The 25,722-nt window shown below is 42.6% G+C and overlaps 1 protein-coding gene across 1 annotated transcript in view; it reads right to left on the bottom strand.

Moving 5' to 3' along the window:
* Window positions 1-9,497: 9,497 nt before the first annotated feature.
* Window positions 9,498-25,722, bottom strand: part of LOC127528794 (uncharacterized) — a 254,061-nt gene continuing 237,836 nt past the window's right edge. Inside the window, exon 2 of the mRNA XM_051929835.1 lies at window positions 9,498-9,913. Within this exon, the coding sequence (XP_051785795.1) occupies window positions 9,588-9,913 (326 nt within the window). The 3' untranslated portion in view covers window positions 9,498-9,587. The remainder of the gene's footprint in view (window positions 9,914-25,722) is intronic.

Here is a 25,722-nt window from a genome sequence, read left to right as displayed (position 1 = left end):
CATTTGATTATTTTATAGTGCCGTTCACTTTCCAGTGTAAATGTGTGGACGTTAGGGGTCACCGTTGCCCTTTTCACCCCAGACAGACAGACAGACCAAGCACACAGAAGTTATTTAATTTCTTCTTTTCCTTCTATGAAGTGCCCACAAGCACCACAGCCACTAATAAACAGGCAAGAAAAACACCAAGTGCAATAATCAATTTTCTCTTTCTCCACCACCACATCTCCCGACTCCGGCTCGTCTGCTGGGTTCCCAACAGTCCTTTAAATAATTCTTAACCAGGAAGTGCTTCTGTTCTTCTGCCCACGTGACTTGCCAGCACTTCCGGGTCAGCTAGAGAATCCAAGTTCTTTTAATCAGCCCGGAAGTACTTTGGGGCTTCCATCTTCAAGATCCACTAGTACTTCCGGGCAATAGGGAAAGCATGATTTCCCCCTGTGCTTTGACAGCTCCCCCTGGTGGCACCCACAGCATCCAACAGGGCTGAGAAGCCGAATTTCAAGTCCCAGGATGCCTTGCGGGTGTCCAGGGCACCGCTACACTCCAGGGGAGCTGCCAAGTAGCGTTTTCGGGGAGGCAGTGCTGACAAGAAGCTACCTTACCCCATTCTTCCATTTTAGGGGTGTCCAGGCCGGGTCGAACTCCCGGCCGTCTCCCAAAGCTGGTATGTGCTGTGTAAGGGGCCTTTGTAGGGAGTGAAATATACAGTTAGGTCCATAAATATTTGGACAGAGACAACATTTTTCTAATTTTGGTTCTGTACATTACCACAATGAATTTTAAATGAAACAACTCCGATGCAGTTGAAGTGCAGACTTTCAGCTTTAATTCAGTGGGGTGAACAAAACGATTGTATAAGAATGAGGCAACTAAAGCATTTTGTTAACACAATCCCTTCATTTCAGGGGCTCAGAAGTAAGTGGACAAATGAAATAACTGGAAATCAAATGTTCATTTCTAATACTTGGTTGAAAACCCTTTGCTGGCAATGACAGCCTGAAGTCTTGAACTCCTGGACATCACCAGATGTTTGGTTTCCTCCTTTTTAATGCTCTGCCAGGCCTTTACTGCAGCGGCTTTCAGTTGCTGTTTGTTTGTGGGCCTTTCTGTCTTAAGTTTAGTCTTCAACAAGTGAAATGCCTGCTCAATTAGGTTAAGATCAGGTGACTGACTTGGCCATTCAAGAATTTTCCACTCCTTTGCTTTAACAAAGTCCTGGGTTGCTTTGGCTGAATGTTTTGGGTCATTGTCCATCTGTATCATGAAACGCCGCCCAATCAATTTGACGTCATTTAGCTGGATTTGAGCAGACAGTATGTCTCTGAACACCTCAGAATTCATTCGGCTGCTTCTATCCTGTGTCACATCATCAATAAACACTAGTGTCCCAGTGCCACTGGCAGCCATGCACGCCCAAGCCATCCCACTGCCTCCACCGTGTTTTACAGATGATGTGCTATGCTTTGGATAATGAGCTGTTCCACGCCTTCTCCATACTTTTTTCTTGCCATCATTCTGGTAGAGGTTGATTTTGGTTTCATCTGTCCAAAGAATGTTTTTCCAGAACTGTGTTGGCTTTTTTAGATGTTCTTTAGCAAAGTCCAATCTAGCCTTTCTATTCTTGAGGCTTATGAGTGGCTTGCACCTTGCAGTGCACCCTCCGTGTTTACTTTCATGCAGTCTTCTCTTTATGGTAGACTTGGATATCGATACGCCGACCCCCTGGAGAGTGTTGTTCACTTGGTTGGCTGTTGTGAAGGGGTTTCTCTTCACCATGGAAATGATTCTGCGATCGTCCACCACTGTTGTGTTCCGTGGATGTCCAGGTCTTTTTGCGTTGCTGAGTTCACCAGTGCTTGCTTTCTTTCTCAGGATGTACCAAACTGTAGATTTTGCCACTCGTAATATTGTAGCAATTCCTCGGATGGGTTTTTTCTGTTTTCGCAGCTTAAGGATGGCTTCTTTCACCTGCATGGAGAGCTCCTTTCACCGCATGTTGTCTGTTCACAGCAAAATCTTCCACATGCAAGCACCACACCTCAGATCAACTCCAGGCCTTTTATCTGCTTAATTGATAATGACATAACGACGGACTTGGCCACACCTGCCCATGAACTAGCCTTTGAGTCAATTGTCCAATTACTTTTGAGCCACTGAAATGCTTTAGTTGCCTCACATTTTTATGAAATTGTTTTGTTCACCCCACTGAATTAAAGCTCAAAGTCTGCACTTCAACTGCATCTGAGTTGTTTCATTTAAAATTCATTGTGGTAATGTACAGAACCAAAATTAGAAAAAAGTTGTCTCTGTCCAAATATTTAAGGACCTAACTGTATACAGTATATATCATTTTGTTGTCTGTTCTTTTACACCATCAATATATATACTGTTTGCTTTTGCTTATTTAACCATCGAGTAGGGAAGATATTTGGAAGAGGTACGTCTTGTCTGGTCTGAATTTTTCCCATTTTCCCAGGCCACGGGTCTTGGTGGTGTAGCTGCCCTTCCAGACGAGTGGGTCGGCCGTTACAATGTAAATGATTTTATCACAAGGCTGTGAAGAATGTGAAGGGGTCTGAATACTTTCTGAATCCACTGCATGTCAGTAGTTTAATATGACACCAAAGGCTTTCCACTTTGAGGGGTCCTGGGCTCATAGTATCCTATTCAAGATAATCCTGGTCCACCACCCTTGTTTTTGTCAATATTTTCATGTTTCTTGGAATCTTATTCATCTTGACATGAAAATGCTCTTTGGGGACAGCTCTGCTTTTCTAATGCTTCATGTCTATATTTTTATGGATCTTTAATCCTAATGGCATTAAATTACTCCTCAAGTAAAGAAACCCACTTAATAATGCAGTAAGGGTATGAACTCGTCTGAATTCGAGGTGAGAGGTGTCTTGTTACAAAATGGGGAGTCTGGAAAATAAATCCGCGCAAGCTTACTTTAAACAGACCAGAAACGGAAAAGAGCAGACAAGCCACGGGAGTTCTCATCTCAGTTGTGGTGTGACGGGTTATTGCCATCTGCCCACAAAACAGACTACCGCAATTCTGACTCCAAGTATTTCATGTACTGTAGGGGTCATTTTGCAGTTGTGCCAATGCTGAACACCGAAAGCCGCAGACGTGACACAAAGCTCACCGCGCTTTTCCAGTCCATGCCTACCAGATGATTTTTCAAATGATTACAGATTTTTGTTTAGTTCTTTTCTGCTGTTTAAGAAACAGAAAAAAAACACAGGAAGATCATGAGGGGTTGGGGCACCTTGAAGGAAAACCCCGTCTATTTAACGGAAAATCAAGAAAATTCGCAAAAAGAAGCTAAACAGTCAAAAATCAAGATGGCGGTGGAACCTCTTAACCTTTAAACTGCCTCATACTTGGAGGGTTAATGCACCCCTGGACGCCAAATACTTTTTTGCTGCACTTTTTAAGGAAAAGTCAAAATTCACTAAGAAAAAGTAAAATTTTAATGGAACACCTATTTTTTTCATGCAAAGAGCATCACAATTGCTGCAGCTCTGATCATTTTACGCACTGACAATGAACTATAAAAACTATAAAAAAAAAACTATTGCAACAATCTATTATTACATGTACAAGGTGCAACTAACGCCATTGATGTAATTCAGTAAATCACCGACTGTGCCAGCTGCGCTTGAAGTGGCTGCACGTATGCACACTGTAGCATCAACAACAACAACAACAACATTTATTTATATAGCACATTTTCATACAAAAAGTAGCCCAAAGTGCTTTACATAATGAAGAAAAGAAAAATAAAAGACAAAATAAGAAATTAAAATAAGACAACATTAGTTAACATAGAAAAGGAGTAAGGTCCGATGGCCAGGGTGGACAGAAAAAAAAAAAAAAAAAGAAACTCCAGAAGGCGGAGAAAAAAATAAAATCTGCAGGGGTTCCAGGCCACAAGACCACCCAGTCCCCTCTGGGCATTCTACCTAACATAAATGAAATAGTCCTCTTTGTATTTAAGGTTCTCACGGAGAAACTTGATGCTGATGGTCATACAGACTTCTGGCTTTTAATCCATCCATCATTGCTGGAACATCATGGTGCTTTGAGTAGATGGAAAAAAGGACACCGGAAAAGGAAACAGAAGAGAGAGTATGGGTTAGTACAGATTTTAGAGCCACCATGAATAGTTATTATAATGAATTGGATATACAGAGTATCAGGATTTAAATTACAGTGAAGTTATGAGAAGGCCATGTTAAAGTAATGTGTTTTCAGCAGTTTTTTAAAGTGCTCCACTGTATTAGCCTGGCGAATTCCTATTGGCAGGCTATTCCATATTTTAGGTGCATAACAGCAGAAGGCCGCCCGCCTCACCACTTCTTTTAAGTTTTGTTCTTGGTATTCTAAGGAGACACTCAGTTGAGGATCTGAAGTTACGATTTGGAATATAAGACGTCAGACATTCTGATATATAAAATGGGGCGAGATTATTTAAGGTTTTATAAACCATAAGCAGAATTTTAAAGTCAATCCTGAATGACACAGGTAACCAGTGTAGTGACATTAAAACTGGAGAAATATGCTCAGATTTTCTTTTCCTGGTTATGATTCTAGCACCTGCATTCTGCACTAGTTGCAAACGATTTGCGTCTTTTTTGGGTAGTCCTGAGAGGATTGTGTTACGGTAATCTAGTTGACTGAAAACAAACGGGTGAACTAATTTATCAGCATTTTTCAATGATATAAGAGGTCTAACTTTTGCTATGTTTCTTAAGTAAAAAATTGCTGTCCTAGTGATCTGATTAATACGCAATTTAAAATTTAGATTACAGTCAACAGTTACCCCTAAGCTGTTTACCTCCGTTTTGACTTTTAATCCTAATGCATCTAGTTTATTTCTAATAGCCTCATTGTATCCATTATTGCCAATCACTAAGATTTCAGTTTTCTCTTTATTTAACTTGAGAAAGTTACTATTCATCCATTCTGAGATACAAGTTAGACATTGTGCTTAGTGAATCAAGAGAATTGGGGTCATCAGGTGCAATTGATAAATACAGCTGTGTGTCATCAGCATAGCTGTGGTAGCTCACATTGTGCCCTGAGCAGTACTGCAGTTGGTAAGAACTGCATCTCCCAGCAGTCCATGCAGGGGCTGTCAGGGTCAAAGGTTGTCAAATGAGGTTAAAAGGAGGACAGGTGACCAAAAAGGAAAAGTTTTTTTGTTGTTGTAAGTTGTGTGTTGCGTTTATCTGTCTGACTGCCTGCTGTTAATTGAGCTTATTTAATCATCGTGTCCTGGAGTGTATTCGTTTGTTGGGGTATGGATGTTCTGTCTACCTGTATACTGAGGACTGTGTTGGGATTCATTGGCTTTCCCAGAAGAAAAGGAGCACTCCTGAAACATCCATCCGACTTCATCCTACCGGTAGGACTGTGTTTTCCTTCACCCTTTCAACATACAGATCGCTGGACTTAACTTCGTCACCTCTCATTTCATCCGGTTTGGTTTGTACATGAACTTTGCTGTGTGGTGTTTGTATTTATATGTTAAATGTAATATCACCAAAGGGGTCAGGGGTGGTATTATTGTTTTCATTTAGTTAATTTAATTTCATTATATAATTAATTGTTTAATGTTCCCAGTGCGCTTCATTTGGTCTCTGTTGTGAGTGTGTGTGGGTCGATCCAAGGCTGGGGACATTCCTGGGATCTCCTCTATTAAAATAAATAAATCACCGTCATTTTTGATGGTGTGATTCTTAGCGGACCCTGACCGCTACAATACAGAGGCCAACACTGACGCTTGCAGGCTCATCTAGTGCAGCGGCAGAATTCCAGGGACAGTGATGCTGATTTGCTTGGGGAAGACAGCGGTCATGAGCTGGCTGGTCAATGAATGTACGACAAGGACTGATTAGCTCCGACTTGCTGGCAAATTGCACTGGGAACCAATAATAGCCAGTTACAGCATTCAACGATTGTACATTGCCGAATATACTCGGCTCCGGTGTGCTGGCAAATTGCTTTGGGAACAGACTATAGCTGGTTCTGGTGGTTTAAAGGTTTAAGAGGAAGCCTGAGAGGAAGAGACGGGGTCGGGAGGGGGGGGGGGTACCACGACCTGGAAGTGACATCACTGGTGCTGTCAGACGTTAGATCTGAAAGGGAGGGAGGAGGAGAAGCGATCTGCAACAGCGCCAACCCTCGTCTCAGGGTGGAATTACCATTAGACAAACCCGTCTCCCAAGTGCACGTGTGACAGCTGCCTCTAGGTTAGCATACTGGAGTAATCACTAAACACGTAGGTGAATAATCAGTGGGATTTTCAGCGTTTTTTTAAGTGAGCATAGTTGACACGCTCACATGGCAGAATCCAACATTCTCAAACCTGCTTCATCCAATTTAAGTTTTCAGCAACAAGACATTGCACAGGGTCCTGCCCCTCTTCATTGCTCCATATCCTCACACAGACTACAAACTGCGGGCATCAGAGTCAATGAGGAGCAGCTTATCCAGCTGAGTCATGGGAGAACTCCAACTTCTTAAGTGAGGAAGTGGGCTTCTGAATCCCTAAAGAGCAGAAATTTCAGTTGTAGTTTCAATTTACATAATCATTGCGAGTCTTTGGCAGTTCGCGGTCAGTGGCGTAGATAGGGGTGGTCCGCCCCGGGCAGCACATTTTTGGGGGTGGCATTATTGGCCAAAAGGCTCAGTGCAATTCGTGTGTAGGCAGCAGGGTTCGGAAAAAATATCACTCATGAATGAAAAAAGTCAAATTCTCTGATTTTTATCCACAAATGCTTCATAAATCATTTTCAGACTGTCCTTTTGTGACGGCATTTGAAAGTTATGAGGCAATAACAAAAATAAACAGAAACATTACACCGATAAGAATTTCTAGGAAGGTAAACAACTAATTTACAATTTAGAATTTAATTTCGTTATCAATCTGAATGCGTTCTTGCTCTGCGCAGAAAACATCCCCACCTATCACTTGTATGCTACACTGGTTCTGGTTTTCGCAGCTTAATTATATTAAACTAATAATAAGAACACGGCTTATCAGCGCATCTGTACTATATTCTTGTCTAGTTGATGCTTATAAATAATTATATGTGAAAAATGATTGCTGTTTCCCTAAATATGAATAAATCAATGCAAAATGTATCTTAATTTTTCTCTATACGTCATTTTACTTTTCTATTTAAATAGGTTAACATATTCAAATAGTGGCGGCGCAGTGGGTAGTGCTGCTGCCTCGCAGTTAGGAGACCCAGGTTCGTTTCCCGTGTCATCCCTGCGTGGAGTTTGCATGTTCTCCCCGTGTCTGCGTGGGTTTCCTCCCACAGTCCAAATTGTCCCTACTGTGTGCTTGGTGTGTGTGTGCGTGCGCCCTGCGGTGGGCTGGCGCCATGCCCGGGGTTTGTTTCCTGCCTTGTGCCCTTGTTTTTGGTTGGGATTGGCTCCAGCAGACCCCCGTGACCCTGTAGTTAGGATTTAGCGAGTTGGATAATGGATGGATATTCAGATATGTTGGAGGGTGGCAAATTGAAGCACCGCTCCGCCCTGAGCGGTACAAACTCGAGCTACACCACTGTCAGCGGTGTGCTGTCATGAAGCCAGACATGTAATGTGACACATCGCCAATAACTCACGTTAACTAGTCTATGACAAAAATCAAATGGTGACAACAGTGAGTCATCTTTCTAATGACAGCAACCTGCCAATAAGAGCCACATAAAGAGCGAGAAACCTCCATAATAACATTAAGTGTTGTGGGGAATCAGCCCTGGCAGACAGGCAAACACCGATGGTTCAAAACCACACACGTTTATTTACAGTATTTATAATAAATAACAAATCAGTCTCTCAATCACCAAACACCCTCAATCACCAATCACCCTCAAGTCCGGGCCTCTAAAAAGTCCTTTCTTCACCGCCTCCACTCCTCTCCTCCAAGCTTCATCCTCTTCCACCCGACTCTGGCTAATGACTGGAGGGAGGTGGCCCCTTTTATTTCCACCCGGATGTGCTCCAGGTGCCCCCTGATGAGCTTCCTGCAGCACTTCCGCCACACCAGGAAGCACCTGAAAGCACACTGGGTGTCCCTGGTATTTCTTCCACCATCACTCCGGGAGTGGCGGAAGTGCTGATGTCCAGGGCAGTGGCGTAGCTAGGGGCGGGCAGAGGGGGCAGTCTGCCCCGGGCGGCACATTTTTGGGGGCGGCATTATTGGCCAAAAGGCTCAGAATACTTCACGTGTAAGCAGCAGGGTTCGGAAAAATATCACTCATGAATGAAAAAAAGACAAATTCTCTGATTTTCATCCACAGATGCTTCAAAAATCATTTTCAGACGGTCCTTCTGTGACGGCATCAGACACGGCAGTTGAAATTTATGAGGCAATAACAAAAATAAACAGAAACATTACACAGATAAGAATTTCTAGGAAGATAAATAACTAATTCACAATGTATAATTTTGTTTTGTTATCAATCCAAATGCGTTGTTGCTCATCCCCACCTATCACTTGTACACCACACCGGTTCTGGTTTTCGCAGCGTAATTATATTAAACTAATAATCAGAACACGGCTTATCAGTGTGTCTGTACTATATTCTTGTCTAGTTGATGCTTATAAATAATTAAATGTGAAAAAAATATTGCTGTTTCTCTATATATAAATAAATCTATGCAAAATGCATATTAATTTTTCTCAATATGTCATTTTAATTTTCTGTTTAAATAAGTTAAGATATTCAGGTACATTAGAGGGCGGTAAATTGAAGCCCCGCCCTGCCCCGCCCCGAGTGGTGCGAACTCGAGCTACGCCACTGGTCCAGGGAGCCTTACTCATCCAGGCGCCGCCTGGCAGTTTTGAGCTTCCATGCTCAATTCCCATGGCCCTCACACAAACCAGGGCAGCTGCCCTCTAGTGGTCCGGGGGAGGCATAGTCCCTCTCTCGGTCCTTCTAGGCATCCCAGCTGGGCACAGCCCCCAGCCACCCGCCACAGTGTAGAAAAAGTGTTGTCATTTTAACAAGGTGTGACCGAAATGTACGCAAATCCACTGAAATGGAGGTCTGCAATGTGCACTTTAATCACGACGTCTGAATTGTTTGATTTGTAATTTTAAACTGTAGAGCAGATAGATAGATAGATAGATAGATAGATAGATAGATAGATAGATAGATAGATAGATAGATAGATAGATAGATAGATAGATAGATAGATAGATAGATAGATAGATAGATAGATAGATAGATAGATAGATAGATAGATAGATACTTTATTAATCCCAAGGGGAAATTCACCTACTCCAGCAGCACCTTACTGATACTAAAAACAATATTAAATTAAAGATTGATAACAATGCAGGTAAAAACAGACAATAACTTTAATATAATGTTAATGTTTACCCCACGGGTAGAACTGAAGAATGGCATAGTTTGGGGGAGGAACGATCTCCTCAGTCTGTCAGTGGAGCAGGACGGTGACAGCAGTCTGTCGCTGAAGCTGCTCCTCTGTCTAGAGATGATCCTGTTTAGTGGATGCAGTGGATTCTCCATAATTGACAGGAGCCTGCTGAGCGCCCGTCACTCTGCCACAGATGTCAAACTGTCCAGCTCCATGCCAACAATAGAGCCTGCCTTCCTCACCAGTTTGTCCAGGCGTGAGGCGTCTCTCTTCTTTATGCTGCCTCCCCAGCACACCACTGTGTAGAAGAGGGCGCTCGCCACAACCATCTGATAGAACATCTGCTGCATCTTATTGCAGATGTTGAAGGATGCCAGCCTTCTAAGGAAGTATAGTCGGCTCTGTCCTTTCTTACACAGAGCATCAGTATTGGCAGTCCAGTCCAATTTATCATCCAGCTGCACTCCCAGGTATTTATCGGTCTGCACCCTCTGCACACAGTCACCTCTGATGATCACGGGGTCCATGAGGGGTCTGGGCCCCCTAAAATCCACCACCAGCACCTTGATTTTGCTGGTGTTCAGGTGTAGGTGGTTTGAGTCGCACCATTTAACAAAGTCATTGATTAGGTCCCTATACTCCTCCTCCTGCCCACTCCTGATGCAGCCACCGATAGCAGTGTCATCAGCGAACTTTTGCACGTGGCAGGACTCCGAGTTGTGTTGGAAGTCTGATGTATATAGGCTGAACAGGACCGGAGAAAGTACAGTCCCTTGTGGCGCTCCTGTGTTGCTGAGCACAATGTCAGACGTGCAGTTCCCAAGACGCACATACTGAGGTCTGTCTGTAAGATAGTCCATGATCCATGCCACCAGGTATGAATCTACTCTCATCTCTGTCAGCTTGTCCCTAAGGAGCAGAGGTTGGATTGTGCTGAAGGTGCTAGAGAAGTCCAGAAACATAATTCTTACAGCACCATTGCCTCTGTCCAAGTGAGAGAGGGATCGATGATCTTTATTATTATTATCTAAATTATTCTTTGTCCCAAACATTATGGATGGCGCTGTATGAGTTTACTTTTGCAAACCTGCGGCAACACTAAAATAAAGAATAACCAAAAAAAAAAATAAAGAACAAAAAGGACATCAAAAACAAAATTTAAGCGTAATCCAAGGTAGTGGCCCTTAAACATAACAGCCTGTGCCTGGTTATTGTGTTCCCTTTAAGGTACAAAAAGGACTGGTGGGTTTCAGAAAATGTCCACTTCTCTGCCTTTTAATTTAAATAGGATTGAAGCGCTTTGAAATCTTAATTCTACTAGCACACTAAAAGCTATGCAGGCCAACATTCCGCTCTTTGATTCTCTAAAAGGTCTTCAAGCATCTACAAATTAAAATTGCAAAAAAAATGCCTTGTGCAGCAGGCTTTGGCAGTTTGTGGCCTGTCGGGTAATAGTAAGAAGAAAAATGATGCCATATTAGAAATTATATAGCATGCATTGGAACCTGTAGCCATCCCTGGAGCGCACACTGCGAGCGACTCCCCTGCTGTCTGCAGCATAAATTTCAGTCTCCAAAATGCACAGCCATCCATTTCTAATGGACAGAGGGAGCACAAGCAGATCCTTGTTTGAATTGTCGAACACGTCTAGGTCATGTTTATAATTTACTGCCTTCGCTAGAGCATGGCACCGGGTCTTCGCACATTACATTGGCTTGCAAAGTCATCAGTTGGCACCCACAGTTTTCAATATAGGAGGACAGCTGCCTGAGCTTCTGCTTCCATTAACAGGCTGGGGGAGACTTGGGTGGGCCTCCAGTGCCCTGTGCTTTGTTTAGTTTTTATATTATTGTTCTGAAAAAAAAAATATGATCAAGATTTATTACTCTAAAAATATTTCAAGTTTAAGCTTATTGTCACATGTATATAGTAGAATGAAATTCTTACTTGTGTGTCTTTGAAAATTAGATACCACATTAAGAAGCCAGTGGAGGCGAGCACTGCTGCGTTGTTGGACTTGTCAGTGTCGAGTTTGTTCATTCACCCCGTAATCTGAGTAGGCACTTCATTTCTTACTTTCATATCCTAAACATGTGTTACGCAGTATTGAAGACAACTCCTGTTGTAGCAGACCATCCATTTTTTAGAGGAGCAAAAAGTATAGGAACAGATGTGTACTTCTGTGAGGCTTCATTTTTGGTTGAATATTTCTTGCTTGCAATAACAGCAGTTTGTGAGGCTGAGGGACTGTGAGTCATAAATGGTGGTGTGTAAGGCCAGGTTTACACTTCAGCGGATGCTACTGCTACGCAAGTGTTGTACTGTTCATACTTGTGCACGTACTTTATGTAAATCTGGAGGATTACACCAGGTGGCAGTGTGAGATATCACCACGGTGAGAACAGGTTCGGCTTCGCCGTGTTGTGAATTGCCTGAAGCATCCATTAAATTCTGAGGACACCTTGCCACAATATCTCTGAAAAGGATATTTAATGATTAAATCCATCAATCCAGGGATGCGCCCATTCCAGCAAGCATCGGGTGCGAGGCAGAAACAAATCCCTAGAGGGGGCATCAGCACATCGCAAGGTGAACAAAAGCTCACACACACATACACTAGTGTCATTTTAGCATCACCAAATCCTCAAACCTGCAAGTCCTTGGAAGGAAACCGGAGCACACTGTGGAAACCCACCAGGAAAACGTGCAAACTCCAGGCAGGGAACACCAGGGACGTGACTCCCTGCGAGACAGCAGTGCTAAAGCCATGACATGTGCAAGTATTATCAGTATTCGTTATTTAAATAAAGTTGTTGGCTTATCTGTAAAATGTAGCATACATACTTTACTGCATTTCATGAATAAAGGGATCAATTCAATTCAATTCAATTTTATTTGTCATTCAGCAGAACATCCAAGATGTGCTGCAGAACGAAAATATGATGCACAAGACATTAATAAAAACACATAGTTAAAATCAGCCTACAATAAAATACTAAAATGCTTCATTTAAAAGACGAACGGCAGTAGGAAAAAAACTGTTTTTAAACCTGGTAGTTCTACATTTCAGGCTGCGGTACCTTCTGCTTGAAGGCATGAGGGAAAAGAGTTCAGAGGCAGAATAAGTTGGGTCTCTAGAAATCCGCACAGCTCTGGCCAGACAGCGTTGTTTTGCCAAATCTTGTACATTTGGCAACGGGGCTCCAATGATCCTCTCCGCAGCCCTCACCACTTTCCTCAGTGCTTTCCAGTCCGAAGCGCTGCAGCTCTCCTGCCACAGAGAGCTGCTGCTGGTTAGCACGCTCTCTATGGTCCCTCTGTAAAAAGTGGTGAGGACTGACTTACTGAGATGGGCCCTCTTTAGCCTCCGCAGAACGATCAAGCACTGGTGAGCTTTCTTGATGACGGAGGAGGTGTGCAGGGACCAGGTGAGGTTGTTTATCCATCCATCCATCCATTTTCCAACCCGCTGAATCCGAACACAGGGTCACGGGGGTCTGCTGGAGCCAATCCCAGCCAACACAGGGCACAAGGCAGGGAACCAATCCCGGGCAGGGTGCCAACCCACCGCAGGACACACACAAACACACCCACACACCAAGCACACACTAGGGCCAATTTAGAATCGCCAATCCACCCAACCTGCATGTCTTTGGACTGTGGGAGGAAACCGGAGCGCCCGGAGGAAACCCACGCAGACACGGGGAGAACATGCAAACTCCACGCAGGGTGGACCCGGGAAGTGAACCCGGGTCTCCTAACTGCGAGGCAGCAGCGCTACCACTGCGCCACCGTGCCGCCCGAGGTTGTTTATATCAAGTATAAATCTAAAGATTCTAAATGTGCAGAAAGCTGGAATATCATAAATGTGATGTGTTCAGAGTGGCGATCACTGCCTGCTGCTGCTGTCAGTTCAGGAGGAAGCCCCAGAAGCTTGTAGCGATTAACAACTGGGTCGGTTTTAAGTTGACAATTACGATGGTCTACTTTAATGATAAAGTAAACTACGAGGTTAAAGTGGACATTTCAAGATTACCAGCAAAAAATCACGGTCACAGCATGATAAAAGAATGTGACGTCAGAGTCTCTGTTTACTATCTACATGTGACAGCAAACTGCTCTGCAGAACCTACAAGACCGATGTGCCTACTTCGATGTTTGATGAATGGTTCGATGTGGTGAAGCAAAATGCTGACATACAAATGCATTTGTGGTGCTTTTCTTTTCAAGCGTCGCTTATTCCCCATCGTGATGGCGCGATACATTTTAAAGGTCTCAAATACCATCTTCTGTGCCATCTTTTTGCACCTTCACAACAGCATCAGAATGTACAGCGGCGTATTTGAGCCACAGAGAAAAAAAAAAATTAGCGACACGGTCTATTTTGTGATTAAAGTGGAAATTTCAGCTTTAATCTCGAAATTTCTACTTTAATCTCGTAGTTTATTATGTCATTAAAGTAGACCGTCCTAAGATTTATCTTAAAACCGTCCCAGTTTGTTAATCATTACGTGCGATTGGGGCTTCCTCCTGCGCTGACAGCAGCGGCAAGCAGCAATCGCCACACTGAACACATTAAGGTTCGCTTCCCGGTTCCTCCCTGTGTGGATAGCGCTTTGAGTACTGAGAAAAGCGCTATATAAATGTAATGAATTATTATTATTATTATTAAACTTATACTATTCCAGCTGTCTGCACATTTAGAATCCTTTGATTTATACTTTATATCACTTTAGATAGATAGATAGATAGATAGATACTTTATTAATCCCAAGGGGAAATTCACCTACTCCAGCTGCAGCATACAGATATTAAAAACAATATTAAATTAAAGAGTGATAACAATGCAGCTAAAAACAGACAATAACTTTGAATAATGTTAACGTTTACCCCGCCGGGTGGAACTGAAGAGTCGCATAGTGTGGGGGAGGAACGATCTCTTCAGTCTGTCATTGGAGCAGGACGGTGACAGCAGTCTGTCGCTGAAGCTGCTCCTCTGTCTGGAGATGATACTATTTAGTGGATGCAGTAGATTCTCCATTATTGATAGGAGCCTGATGAGCACCCGTCGCTCTGCCACAGATGTCAAACTGTCTAGCTCTATGCCTACAATAGAGCCTGCCTTCCTCACCAGTTTGTCCAGGCGTGAGGTGTCCCTCTTCTTTATGCTGCCTCCCCAGCACACCATCGCTTAGAAGAGGGTGCTCACCACAACCGTCTGATAGAACATCTGCAGCATCTTATTGCAGATGTTGAAGGACGCCAGCCTTCTAAGGAAGTATAGTCGGCTCTGTCCTCTCTTGCACAGAGCATCAGTATTGTCAGTCCAGTCCAGTTTATCATCCAGCTGCACTCCCAGGTATTTAAAGGTCTGCACCCTCTGCACACAGTCACCTCTGATGATCACGGGGTCTATGAGGGGTCTGGGCCTCCTAAAATCCACCACCAGCTCCTTGGTTTTGCTGGTGTTCAGGTGTATGTGGTTTGAGTCGCACCATTTAACAAAGTCATTGATTAGGTCCCTATACTCCTCCTCCTGCCCACTCCTGATGCAGCCCACGATAGCAGTGTCATCAGCGAACTTTTGCACGTGGCAGGACTCCGAGTTGTATTGGAATGATAAAATGTAGACTTAGGGATTTAGTGATACTAAAATGACGCTAGTGTGCGTGCGTGTATGTGTGTGCTTGTATTCAGCTTTCTATAAGCCGATACCCCATCCAGAGATTGTTTCTGCCTCACACCCAATGCTTGGTGGAATCGGCGCATCCCTGGATTGATGGATGTAATCATTAAACATTCATCCTTTTCAGAGATATTGTGGCAGGAGGAAGCCCCAGAAGCGCGTAGCGATTAACAACTGGGTCAGTTTTAAGATGACGTGTATTACGGTCTACTTCAATTATAAAATAAACTATAACACAGCGAAGCTGAATGTTGTTTTCTAACTGTGATGACATCTCACACTGCCACCCGGTGGAATCCTCCAAATTTACATAAAGTACGCGTGCAAGTATAAACAGTACACTGCTTGTGTAGCAGTAGCGTCCATAGGCCAGGTTTATACTTAATGTGACACAAGCGCCTAAGAAGCACCTCTGAGGAATCAGGCAATTCAGGGTTTCCTCCCAATCCCCCAAATACTTAAACTCTGAGTTTGTTTTTCTTTTTCCGCACATTATAGATTTATCTGTTTATTAATTGTGTTATTTGTCTATTGAGTCTGTATCTTAGTTTTTTGTTTCTGCCGCTCTATACATCTACATTGCCCCTTGGGATTAGTAAAGTTTATTGAATCTCATCATTGACATCACCAAATGGTTGGTTTCTTCTTTAGTTCTATTTTTCCAGATGATTACCTCATCCTCTTTTCGATTGTCCTTTGTTTCGGGTTTGTTTGCTTCAGTCTCCTCTTCGTGATCAGTTGACTTAAGGTCTGGCGATAAACTTGGCCAATCTAAAACCTTCCACTTTGTCCACTCGATCAAGACCTTTGTTGAGTTAGCCATGTGTTTGCCATCATTGTCTTACCGCATAATCAAGTTCCTCCCAATTAGTTTGGATGCATTTCTCTGTAAATTAGAGGAGAAAATGTTTGCGTAGATTTCAGAATTCATTCACAAGTTACATCATCAATTAAGTTTCGTGAGTCTGTCCCAAAGACAGCTTGTAGGTTTTGGATCATGTGCAGATCCCATCTTCCTCCACACTTTGGTAGAACTTAATCTTGGTTTCATTGGCCCATAAAACTCAACGTCATTTAAACCTCCAGACCAGCTTTCTGATTCTTACTACTGATGAGTGGTTCCCATCTTGTGGTATGGCCTCTTAACTCTCTGCTCTCCGAGTCTTCTTCGAATGGTGGATTGTGATATCTTCACTTCCATCTTGTGGAGGTTCTTGCTGATGTCACCAACTGTTGTTTTGGGGGTTTTCTTCATAGCTCTCGTGATGTTTTTTGCCTTTAGCTCTTGTTGGTTTACCTTAGCCAACACACCGGTGGTTTCTAACTTTTTCAGAACATTCCAGATCAGCGTATTGGCTGTGCAGAATGTTTGTGCCCTGCCTCAGATTGATTTTCCCTCTTTTCTCGGCTTCAGAATGGAAAGCTTTTCTCCCACAGACAGCTCTCTGGTCTTCATGTTGGCTTATCCTTTTCTGAATATCGGAGTTTTCTGAAAAGCACACAAAGCAATGGTTCCACACAGAAATCAACATAAAATGTCTGTTGCTGTATGCTGTGGCCACCAGTTCACCAAGAAGGCCCAGCAGGCTGGCCGCGGTGGTTTGTACCTCTTGTCATTTTAAGTGACGGTCCTCCCAGGTGAACAATGCTGTAGGCACGCCAGCTACACGAACCTGTTCAGTACCACGATCAGCTGGGGACCGATCAGCTGATGCTGGTACCTCACATTCGTTTTCGATCACTTGTATCAAAATCGGACTCCGACAAGTCACAGTCGAATTCAGCAATAATATGGAAAACGTTGTCCACAGACTGTTTTGCTTTACACATTTGCTTCAATCTCTCGACAGATGTTGATGCCATTTTTGCCGTTGTTTGCTCCTCGCTACTCACGTGAGTGCAGGGAATCTCGGTCAAACCAATGAAGCTAACTTTCCTTCTAGCAAAAATAGTCCAACTAAAACATCTTGGTGGCTTTTGTCACCATTTACAGTTGTTACCACCATCAACCCTTCCTTTTGGCAAAACTTGACATCCGCCCTGAAAGAGTTGATAACAAATGCGGCCTGCACATGTGAAGCTCTAAGGTGGCAACCAAGAGCTCACGTTCAAAGCCATTTATGATCTGACAGGACACACCTGCGGAACAAGGAACACCTGTGTCACAGGGTCCTACACTTTCGCTTGTCTAAAAAATTGGGTGGTCTGCTACACAAGGTGCTATCTCAAATATCATAAAGCACATCTAGATGTCAATACCAATACTCTCGTCTCACGTTCATCTTTTGATCTCAAACCCAAATGTCTTTAGTGTACAGCAAAACTAAATCAACTGGCCTTGATGTTCCAGTGCTTTCTTGGAGGACTGTACACCAAGTTCTTTAGCGTACTTACAGATGGAACTTGGATCCTTTTAAATTTTCCAGGCTGTCAATGTGGTGTAGTGGCTAACGCTGAGGTTGTGGATCCAAATCCCACTACTGACACCATGTGATCATGTGCTTCAATTGAAAAGAAAAACAAAAGAAAAGTGATTTGACTGTATCTCAAATGTTACCTTGGATTAAGGCATCCGTCAAGTAACAATCAAATATGTCTCAAGCCCTGAAGTAGGTTAGTCCACAAGGCATGGACGATTTCTGCCCACCCTTATCTGGGGAAGCATAGATGTCATCCCGGCTAAGAATCGAACTGGTATCCGTTGTAACAGTTGAGGCTGTTATCAACTTCTCGAACCCTCGGGTAATACGCCAAACACCAGGTAAAAGTCCAAGACTTTTTATTATTATGATAATAAAGTGCACTAAGCACCCTCCACTCCACACTATACATACAAATAGCAATAATCAATAATCAAATACAAATACCACTCCTCCTCTCCCAGACACTTTGAGCTGAGCTGGGAGGAAGGGTGGCAATGTCTGGGCTTTCCCAGAGTCCTTTATACCCCCTGACCCGGAGGTGTTTCTGTTCCATTACCCACAAGTCCTTATTCCTTCCGGGTCAGGGTAAACAGTTCTTATCTTCAACCCTGGAGCACGTCGTTACTTCCTGTCATGAGATTATGACGCATTTCCGGGTTATAGGGCATATATGAGTCCACGAGCCTCCCTACAGCGACTCCCGGTGGTCCCCAAGGTATCCAGCAGGGCTGTGTATAAAAACTACATAGTCCATTAGGCTGCGGTGGGTTGGCACCCTGCCCGGGATTGTTTCCTGCCTTGTGCCCTGTGTTGGCTGGGATTGGCTCCAGCAGACCCCCGTGACCCTGTGTTCGGATTCAGCGGGTTGGATAATGGATGGATGGATGGATAGTCCATGAGGCCCTGCTGGAATTCGGGGCCCATCCATGCTGTCAGGAGAGCTCCTTCTGGCGGCCTGGGGGTGAAGGCCGGAAACTCTCACCGGCCATCCATCACACCGTGCATAGTTGGGGCAGTCAACGTACCCACTGTGCCACCACCTTCATTTTCACAGTCTGTGGCACGTGAGGTGTAGGTGTGAAGTGAGGTGCCTCACAATTTCCACGCGTTGTTATCGACGGGTCACTCAGACTTCCATGCATTTGTTTATGCAGCGAATGGGAATTTCTGTCCCTAGCCAATCGTTCGCTTCATATGCAAATGTTGTTAGTCCTGTTTAAAAAGCACTTTTTTATTTAATTTATTAAAATAAAAATCTGTGAACTTTAAATTAGTCTGCCATAAAAAGATCTAATTTTGTTAATTTAAAAATTAGCAAACCAGCAAAGCGGAGATATTAATTGCATTTCCTCCGTCTCCCCGGGAGGGAGGACGACGGTGTGGTTAGTCATTTCTTGTGCCTGAAATAGACAAACCTCAGAATAAGAAAAGGGAATAAACTTTTTTGAGTCAGTAAATTACTACAGGGAATCCAATGGAACCTTTAATTAGCCTCGCTCTGTTGTAACATTGATTGAATTGCAGCACATCAATTATTAAATGTAACTTTTTTTTTTTCCCTTTTAATTCTTTGGGTGGAAAAGGATATGGCAAACCGCTTGGGCACTGCCTTTGAGTAAAATGTAATAATGAGGACTATTCTGGTTGGTGCAGCCCATGTGGGTACAAAGAGCTTGGCATTCTCTGTGATAAGAGGGACAAATGGAGGAACTCAAATGATACGCGGACGGGACTGGAAATCGTATCAGCCATTGGCCGACGTGCGCCGTGTGGTAGATATGTCTGAATTATTCTTGATGTCAGGACAGTCAGGAGGGCACATTTAAAAAAAAAAAAAAAAATGTAACGCACCCGTGCCCATGCAGAGAATTTTCTTTACTTCACTTCTTGCATTGAAACGCTGCAGAGGTAACTCAAATCAAAACGAGTCAGGTTTATTGTCACGTGAACTGAGTACCCTGAAATTCTTACTTGAATGTCTCCTCAGAACAGCTGACAAAATTACAGTGCAATAAATTAATTAAAAGTTTACACAGCAGGCAAAATATAGAGAAGTGTTCACCCCACTGGAAGTTTTTACATTTTATTGTTATATAACATTGAATCCTGCTGGATTGAATTTGGCATTTTTGACACTGATCAACAGAAAAAGACTCTTTGACATTAAAGTGAAAGTGTTCACGCCTTATTCTGCTTTTCTTTATGGCACTACCTATTTAAATAACGCTTAATAAATGTGCAACTTGTTATCTTGCTGTTCTAATACTCTTCTCTAATTAGATAGATAGATAGATAGATAGATAGATAGATAGATAGATAGATAGATAGATAGATAGATAGATAGATAGATAGATAGATAGATAGATAGATAGATAGATAGATAGATAGATAGATAGATAGATAGATAGATAGATAGATAGATAGATACTTTATTAATCCCTATGGGAAATTCACATTCTCCAGCAGCAGCATACTGATACAATAAATAATATTAAATTAAAGATTGATAATAATGCAGGTGAAAAACAGACAATAACTTTGTATAATGTTAAATGTTAACGTTTACCCCCCAGGCTGGGGTTACAAATATAAAAGGAAAGGGAGGTAGCAGTCAGTCCCAATACTGTGGTTAAAGTATGGGATTTGGGACCTTCTGTTAGGGCCTACATCAGTGCTGCCGAAACTCAGTCCTGGGGACCTCCTGTGGCTGCAGTGGTCTCATTTAATTAGCTGGTATTTTTTCTCTTATTCTACATTCAGAAAAAGCACCGCAGCATGATTTTTACATTTATAAGACATTTAGAAATATTTCTGCTTTTGCTATAGATTTAAATGCTGTGATAAAGAGACCAAAGAGACAGATTAACGGTTGGGGAACCGTCCCCATATACTGTCGATGGACACAGAATAATTGCTGCTTCTTTTACAGAGTGCAAGAATTAGCATATTAGATTTTTATGGTGGATGGACCGGAAATTGGACTAGAGGTGAAATGATGTGGATGGGATGGGATGGAGATGATGTCATCAGAGGGCGACCGAGTTGAAGTGTCACGTGGGGACGGCTGGAATGCGGATGGTCTTCCATGTTCGTGCTCTTTTTTTAGTGGAGACTTCACGTATTGGGATTCGTCTGCTCTTCGGTCTTTCTGATGAAAAAAGGACAGAAGTGTTAGTACGCCGTCTTATATCCCCTGTAACGGGCAGCCAGGATACACACCCGGGACGATGGAGGACTGCCCTCCGGGTTTGCAACACTGCCACAGAGCAGGGACGTTCAACCCTGCTGTGGCTCACGAACACCATCAGGGGGCGTATGGGGAACAGCTGAGCCCTCCTGTACAGGACTGCCATCTCACCCGGAAGTGCAGCCAGAAGCTAATCAGGGAACAGCTGGAGCACTTCCGGGCCCTCTATAAAAGGAGACAGTTGCCACAACTCAGGGGTGGAGTCGGGTGGCAGTGGACTGAGCTAGGAGCAGAGCACAGGAGTGGAGCTTGTTGGAGCAAAGGAAGAGTGGACTGAATACTGAGGGTATTGTCAGCACTGGGGGTTATTGTGTGCCGTGCCAGTACGTCAAATAAAGGTGTGTTGTGTGACGACAGCGTGGTGCCTGTCTGTAGTCCGGGCTATCTGTTACACCCCGTCCGGGGAGTTTTTGCGCTCCATTTGACCCCTTGGCTGTCCCCTAATCACACGTGTGTGACAATGCTTAACTCTCTCTTTGCTGATTTCATTATATTTGGCCCTTTCTCTGTCCAGTTTTCACCCTTCGTTGTATCTTATTAATGACAATTAAAAATGAACAGAGCAGACAGCCAGGGAAACAACACGGAATAATCAAAGGCTGCAACTACTTTACCATCAGACCCAATGATTAGTAAATAATGGATTAATTAAACAATTAGAACACCTGGAAAAGTAGAATGAAAATCAAAGAAAAAAACACATTATTCCCATATAACTGCTTGGATACATTTTAATATACACATATATGTTTTTTTATTTTTTTTACCAAACATAGTTTTCTAATTTCTATATTGGTCCCAAAACACAAAACTTGGAAAATAACCATTTACTTAATTAGCCCAGGAGTCCAATTAGAAAGCAAAAGTTGGTTGGTACAAAAACCTGCAGCCACAGTGGGGTCCCCAGGACCAAGTTTGGGAAGCACTGGTCTACATAATAAGGAGTAAGAAAGGGGTTAGGGGTAGGGTTAGGGTAGAGGAGATTGAAAGTGCACTGGTACACAGGTTCAATTGAAAATTTCTTTATCAGTATGCTGCTGCTGGAGTATGTGAATTTCCCCTTGGGATTAATAAAGTATCTATCTATCTATCCTTAGAAGGCTGGCGTCCTTCAACATCTGCAATAAGATGCTGCAGATGTTCTATGAGACGGTTGTGGCGAGCACCCTCTTCTACACGGTGGTGTGCTGGGGAGGCAGCATAAAGAAGAGGGACGCCGCACGCCTGGACAAACTGGTGAGAAAGGCAGGCTCTATTGTTGGCATGGAGCTGGACAGTTTAACATCTGTGGCAGAGCGACGGGCGCTGAGCAGACTCCTGTCAATAATGGAGAATCCACTGCATCCACTGAACAGGATCATCTCCAAACAGAGGAGCAGCTTCAGCGACAGACTGCTGTCACCGTCCTGCTCCACTGACAGACTGAGGAGATCGCTCCTCCACCACACTATGTGACTCTTCAATTCCACCGGGGAGGTAAACATTAACATTATTCAAAGATATTGTCTGTTATACCTGCATTGTTATCACTCTTTAATTTAATATTGTTTTTTATCAGTATGCTGCTGCTGGAGTATGGGAATTTCCCCTTGGGATTAATAAAGCTATCTATCTATCTATCTATCTATCTATCTATCTATCTATCTATCTATCTATCTATCTATCTATCTATCTATCTATCTATCTATCTATCTATCTATCTATCTATCTATCTATCTATCTATCTATGTAAAAAAACTAGACATTTAAAAAGGTTTAATTTGTAGTAAAATCCATAAAAACAGTTAAAATCATGCTCATTAAATGCATTTTAAAAAAACATTTCTAAAAATATATATTTTTATATTGTCACGTGTCTGGAGTACAGTGAAACGTTTGTGTAACTCAACATGCCCTCCAGTGCCAGGATGAGCGTGTAGAACTGCAGCACCTCTAAATTTCTGTCCTCCTTACCTGAAAAAACTACCGTAGGAAGAATGAAGGCTCTCTGTTTCATTTTCCGAGCAGGATACCAGAAGTATGAAGTGAACTGTACAAATGATGAATGAGTTTCATAAATCAGCAAAAGTCTACACTGATTGTGGCTCAAACACAGTGGTTGAAATAAAAAAAAATAATGCCAACTATCTATAAACATAAGGATAAGAGAAGACGGACAGACGTAAAGATAGGAAGGACAATGACAAGTAACACAAAACATAAAATTGCAAAAGCTTAGTTGAACTTTTCTCTCCAATAGAATAAAGGCACATAACTTATGAATTCTAATCTTTCAATTCAAGTGTTTGACATGGAAAAGTTCTGTAGCTGGTTATGAAGCTTCTATTGCCTGCAAGTGGTCTTCATTCACTCACAGATAGTCTCTGTGCTGGTTTAGCCCACCACACAAACACACACACACACACACACAGTTTCTGTGTGCACATGGGTACGAGTTGTGCTCTGTACTTTCTTACTGGATATAGAAAGACTTATAACTCAGCTAGAACTTATCCTTCATGAAGCCTATTTCATTTACACCAACGCTACAATACATTAGCTGGCTTTGCCCTAACTACGAAGTTACAATTAATAGTGCTTGGAGTCAAAGTGGGTGTACTTGTAGTTCTTTGTGTAAGCCAGCGGTTCTCAAACTGTGGGGCGCGCCTCCCTAGGGAAAGTAACCATATGTGGCGTAATTTTGCTATTCGTAGGGAAATTTTAAACTTGTAGTGGTGTATTGGCAGCAAAAAATATAGGAATAAATTTTATTAGGGTTTCAAAAAAACATTAGGGGGGCGCAATTAAAACTGTTATGAAAACTCGGGTCGCAAATACTTAAAGGTTGAGAACCGCTGGTGTAAGCAAATCTTTTTCCTGGTCAGCTTTCACCCGCTACGTGGAAGAATCTGCAGCGTATTTCCTTCCTTTAATTTTAGAAACTTGTAGCGGTCAGGTGCCACTAAGATTCACACCGTCGAAGAGACGGTGATTTATTTATTTTTTTGGTGTAGATTGCAGGGGCGCACCCAGCCTTGGCCCGATCCACACACACGCACAAGCAGAGACAAAAAACAACATTTAATAAAACAATTAAAGAATGCATTAAATACTAATAAATGAAATATAACTACACGCTAAATAATCCCACCCCAATCCCCTTATGGCGATGTACAATAAACACAAACAAAGCACAGTAATAAACACTCAAGACAATGTCCTTGCACAGTCCAATACAGCAAAAGCAGGTGAAATGATATGGTGTGAAGATGAGAATCTCGAGAACAGCTTTCATACAAAATGAGTGAAACAATCCTACCGGTAGTCCTGAGCGGCGAGGGATGAGATTTCCAGGAGCGCTCCTTTTGAAGACGCACAATAATTAATCCACCACTATACACACGACAGGCAGGCACGAGACAGTCCATTCATCCTAACGTGAAACGATCCAGGGCACAATTGACTTTTTAGACGACACGTTCGAAAGGATACACAAAAACACCAATCACCTTTTGCTCCATCAGACCTCCCTTTTCAACTTTTCCGCTGGCCTCTTTCGTCCCCAGCAGCCCCTTCTGTCCACTACCGTGATCCTATGCAGGTAACTCCCTTGGGCAGCTGGGAAGTGAAGTTCTCCCTATGGTAGCACTGCTACAAACTTGTCTCCTTCTTCACCTTGGTTGCCCTTTCTGGTTACTGGTGGTACTGCAGTTTTTTTTGACGTTCAACACGCCATATTTTGGTCCTCTTGTTGCTAGCAAAATCATGTGTTCTGAGCAAGTGGTGATTATATAATTTTTTATTATATATGATATGATATGGATTATATATAGATAGATATATCTATATCCACTTTCATAAAAACATTAACTGTCTGTATCTCATTCTGGTTGCCATGTCACTTTTATTCCAAAAGATGGCACATCAAACATTTGTAGTAATAAAACGCACTGCATCTGTCAATCCAACAGATGGCACATCACAATACTTAACACTGCTTTTATAACTCCCATACCAAATGGCATATAACAGAGACATACCGGTATGCATTTCATGGTGCACTGTAAACGTTAACACTGAAGTCTATGTTGATTATTAACATTTCAACCCCTCTTAGACGGGTAGCACAGCTAGTGCGTATGTATTATAATGAAATAAACTGGATTAGAAAGTGAATTATTAAAATAAACGTATTTTTTTACTTAGCGGATGCCTTTATCCAAAGCAACTGACATGTGAGATACAATTGGTCACATTTCTTTTTGTTTCTCCAATTAGAGCACAGGCAGGTGAAGTGGCATCCTCATGGTCACCAAGTAACAGAATTTAAACCTCAGGGTTTGCAGTTTAAAGCCTTAACCATTATGTCAGGCTGACTGCGATTTCTTGCGATTCACAGAGACTGTCTGCACTTTATCCATAAGTGCAACGTGTTCATACATACAAAATCAAAACACTGCGTTTCTGCATGAAACGGTAGAATGATAAATGCATGTTTTTATTTTTACTTTATTATGTAAATGGCTACTCAGCTCCTAGAAGTATCGGACTCAGTTACACAGTACATGAATGTTGCAGCTACAAATAAGCAGTGGGCTCATTTTTGACGTTTCTTACTAAGCATATTGAATTCAACTCACAAGCGCGTGCCACTTTCACTTGACGCTACCAACCACCAGCCCCCTTCACGCATGGTAATCAAACTTAAATCATTTTTGCAATATAACGGACCTGCCGCGTCTAAACTGGCCCATTTAAAATAATAAAGTGAGTTTCATTAGGATGGGAGAAGCTTACTCGGGCAAATTTTCTCCGAGTTTATTTTAAAATTTCAAATCAAAAGGTAATTTAGAAACGCGTACAAACTCGCGCACATTCCCAATTATGTGCCCACATCTCCCTTATAAATAACCGTGAAGCTTTGATGAATTAGAATCACCTTGAATTTTAAGTTTAACTGTTTACTGGACAGCGCACCT

This window comes from Erpetoichthys calabaricus, chromosome 7 (assembly GCF_900747795.2).
Source record: "Erpetoichthys calabaricus chromosome 7, fErpCal1.3, whole genome shotgun sequence".
NCBI classification, from domain to species: domain Eukaryota; kingdom Metazoa; phylum Chordata; class Cladistia; order Polypteriformes; family Polypteridae; genus Erpetoichthys; species Erpetoichthys calabaricus.
The sequence above is the reverse complement of the archived record's forward strand: the minus strand, read 5'-3'. Positions and strand labels throughout refer to the sequence as shown.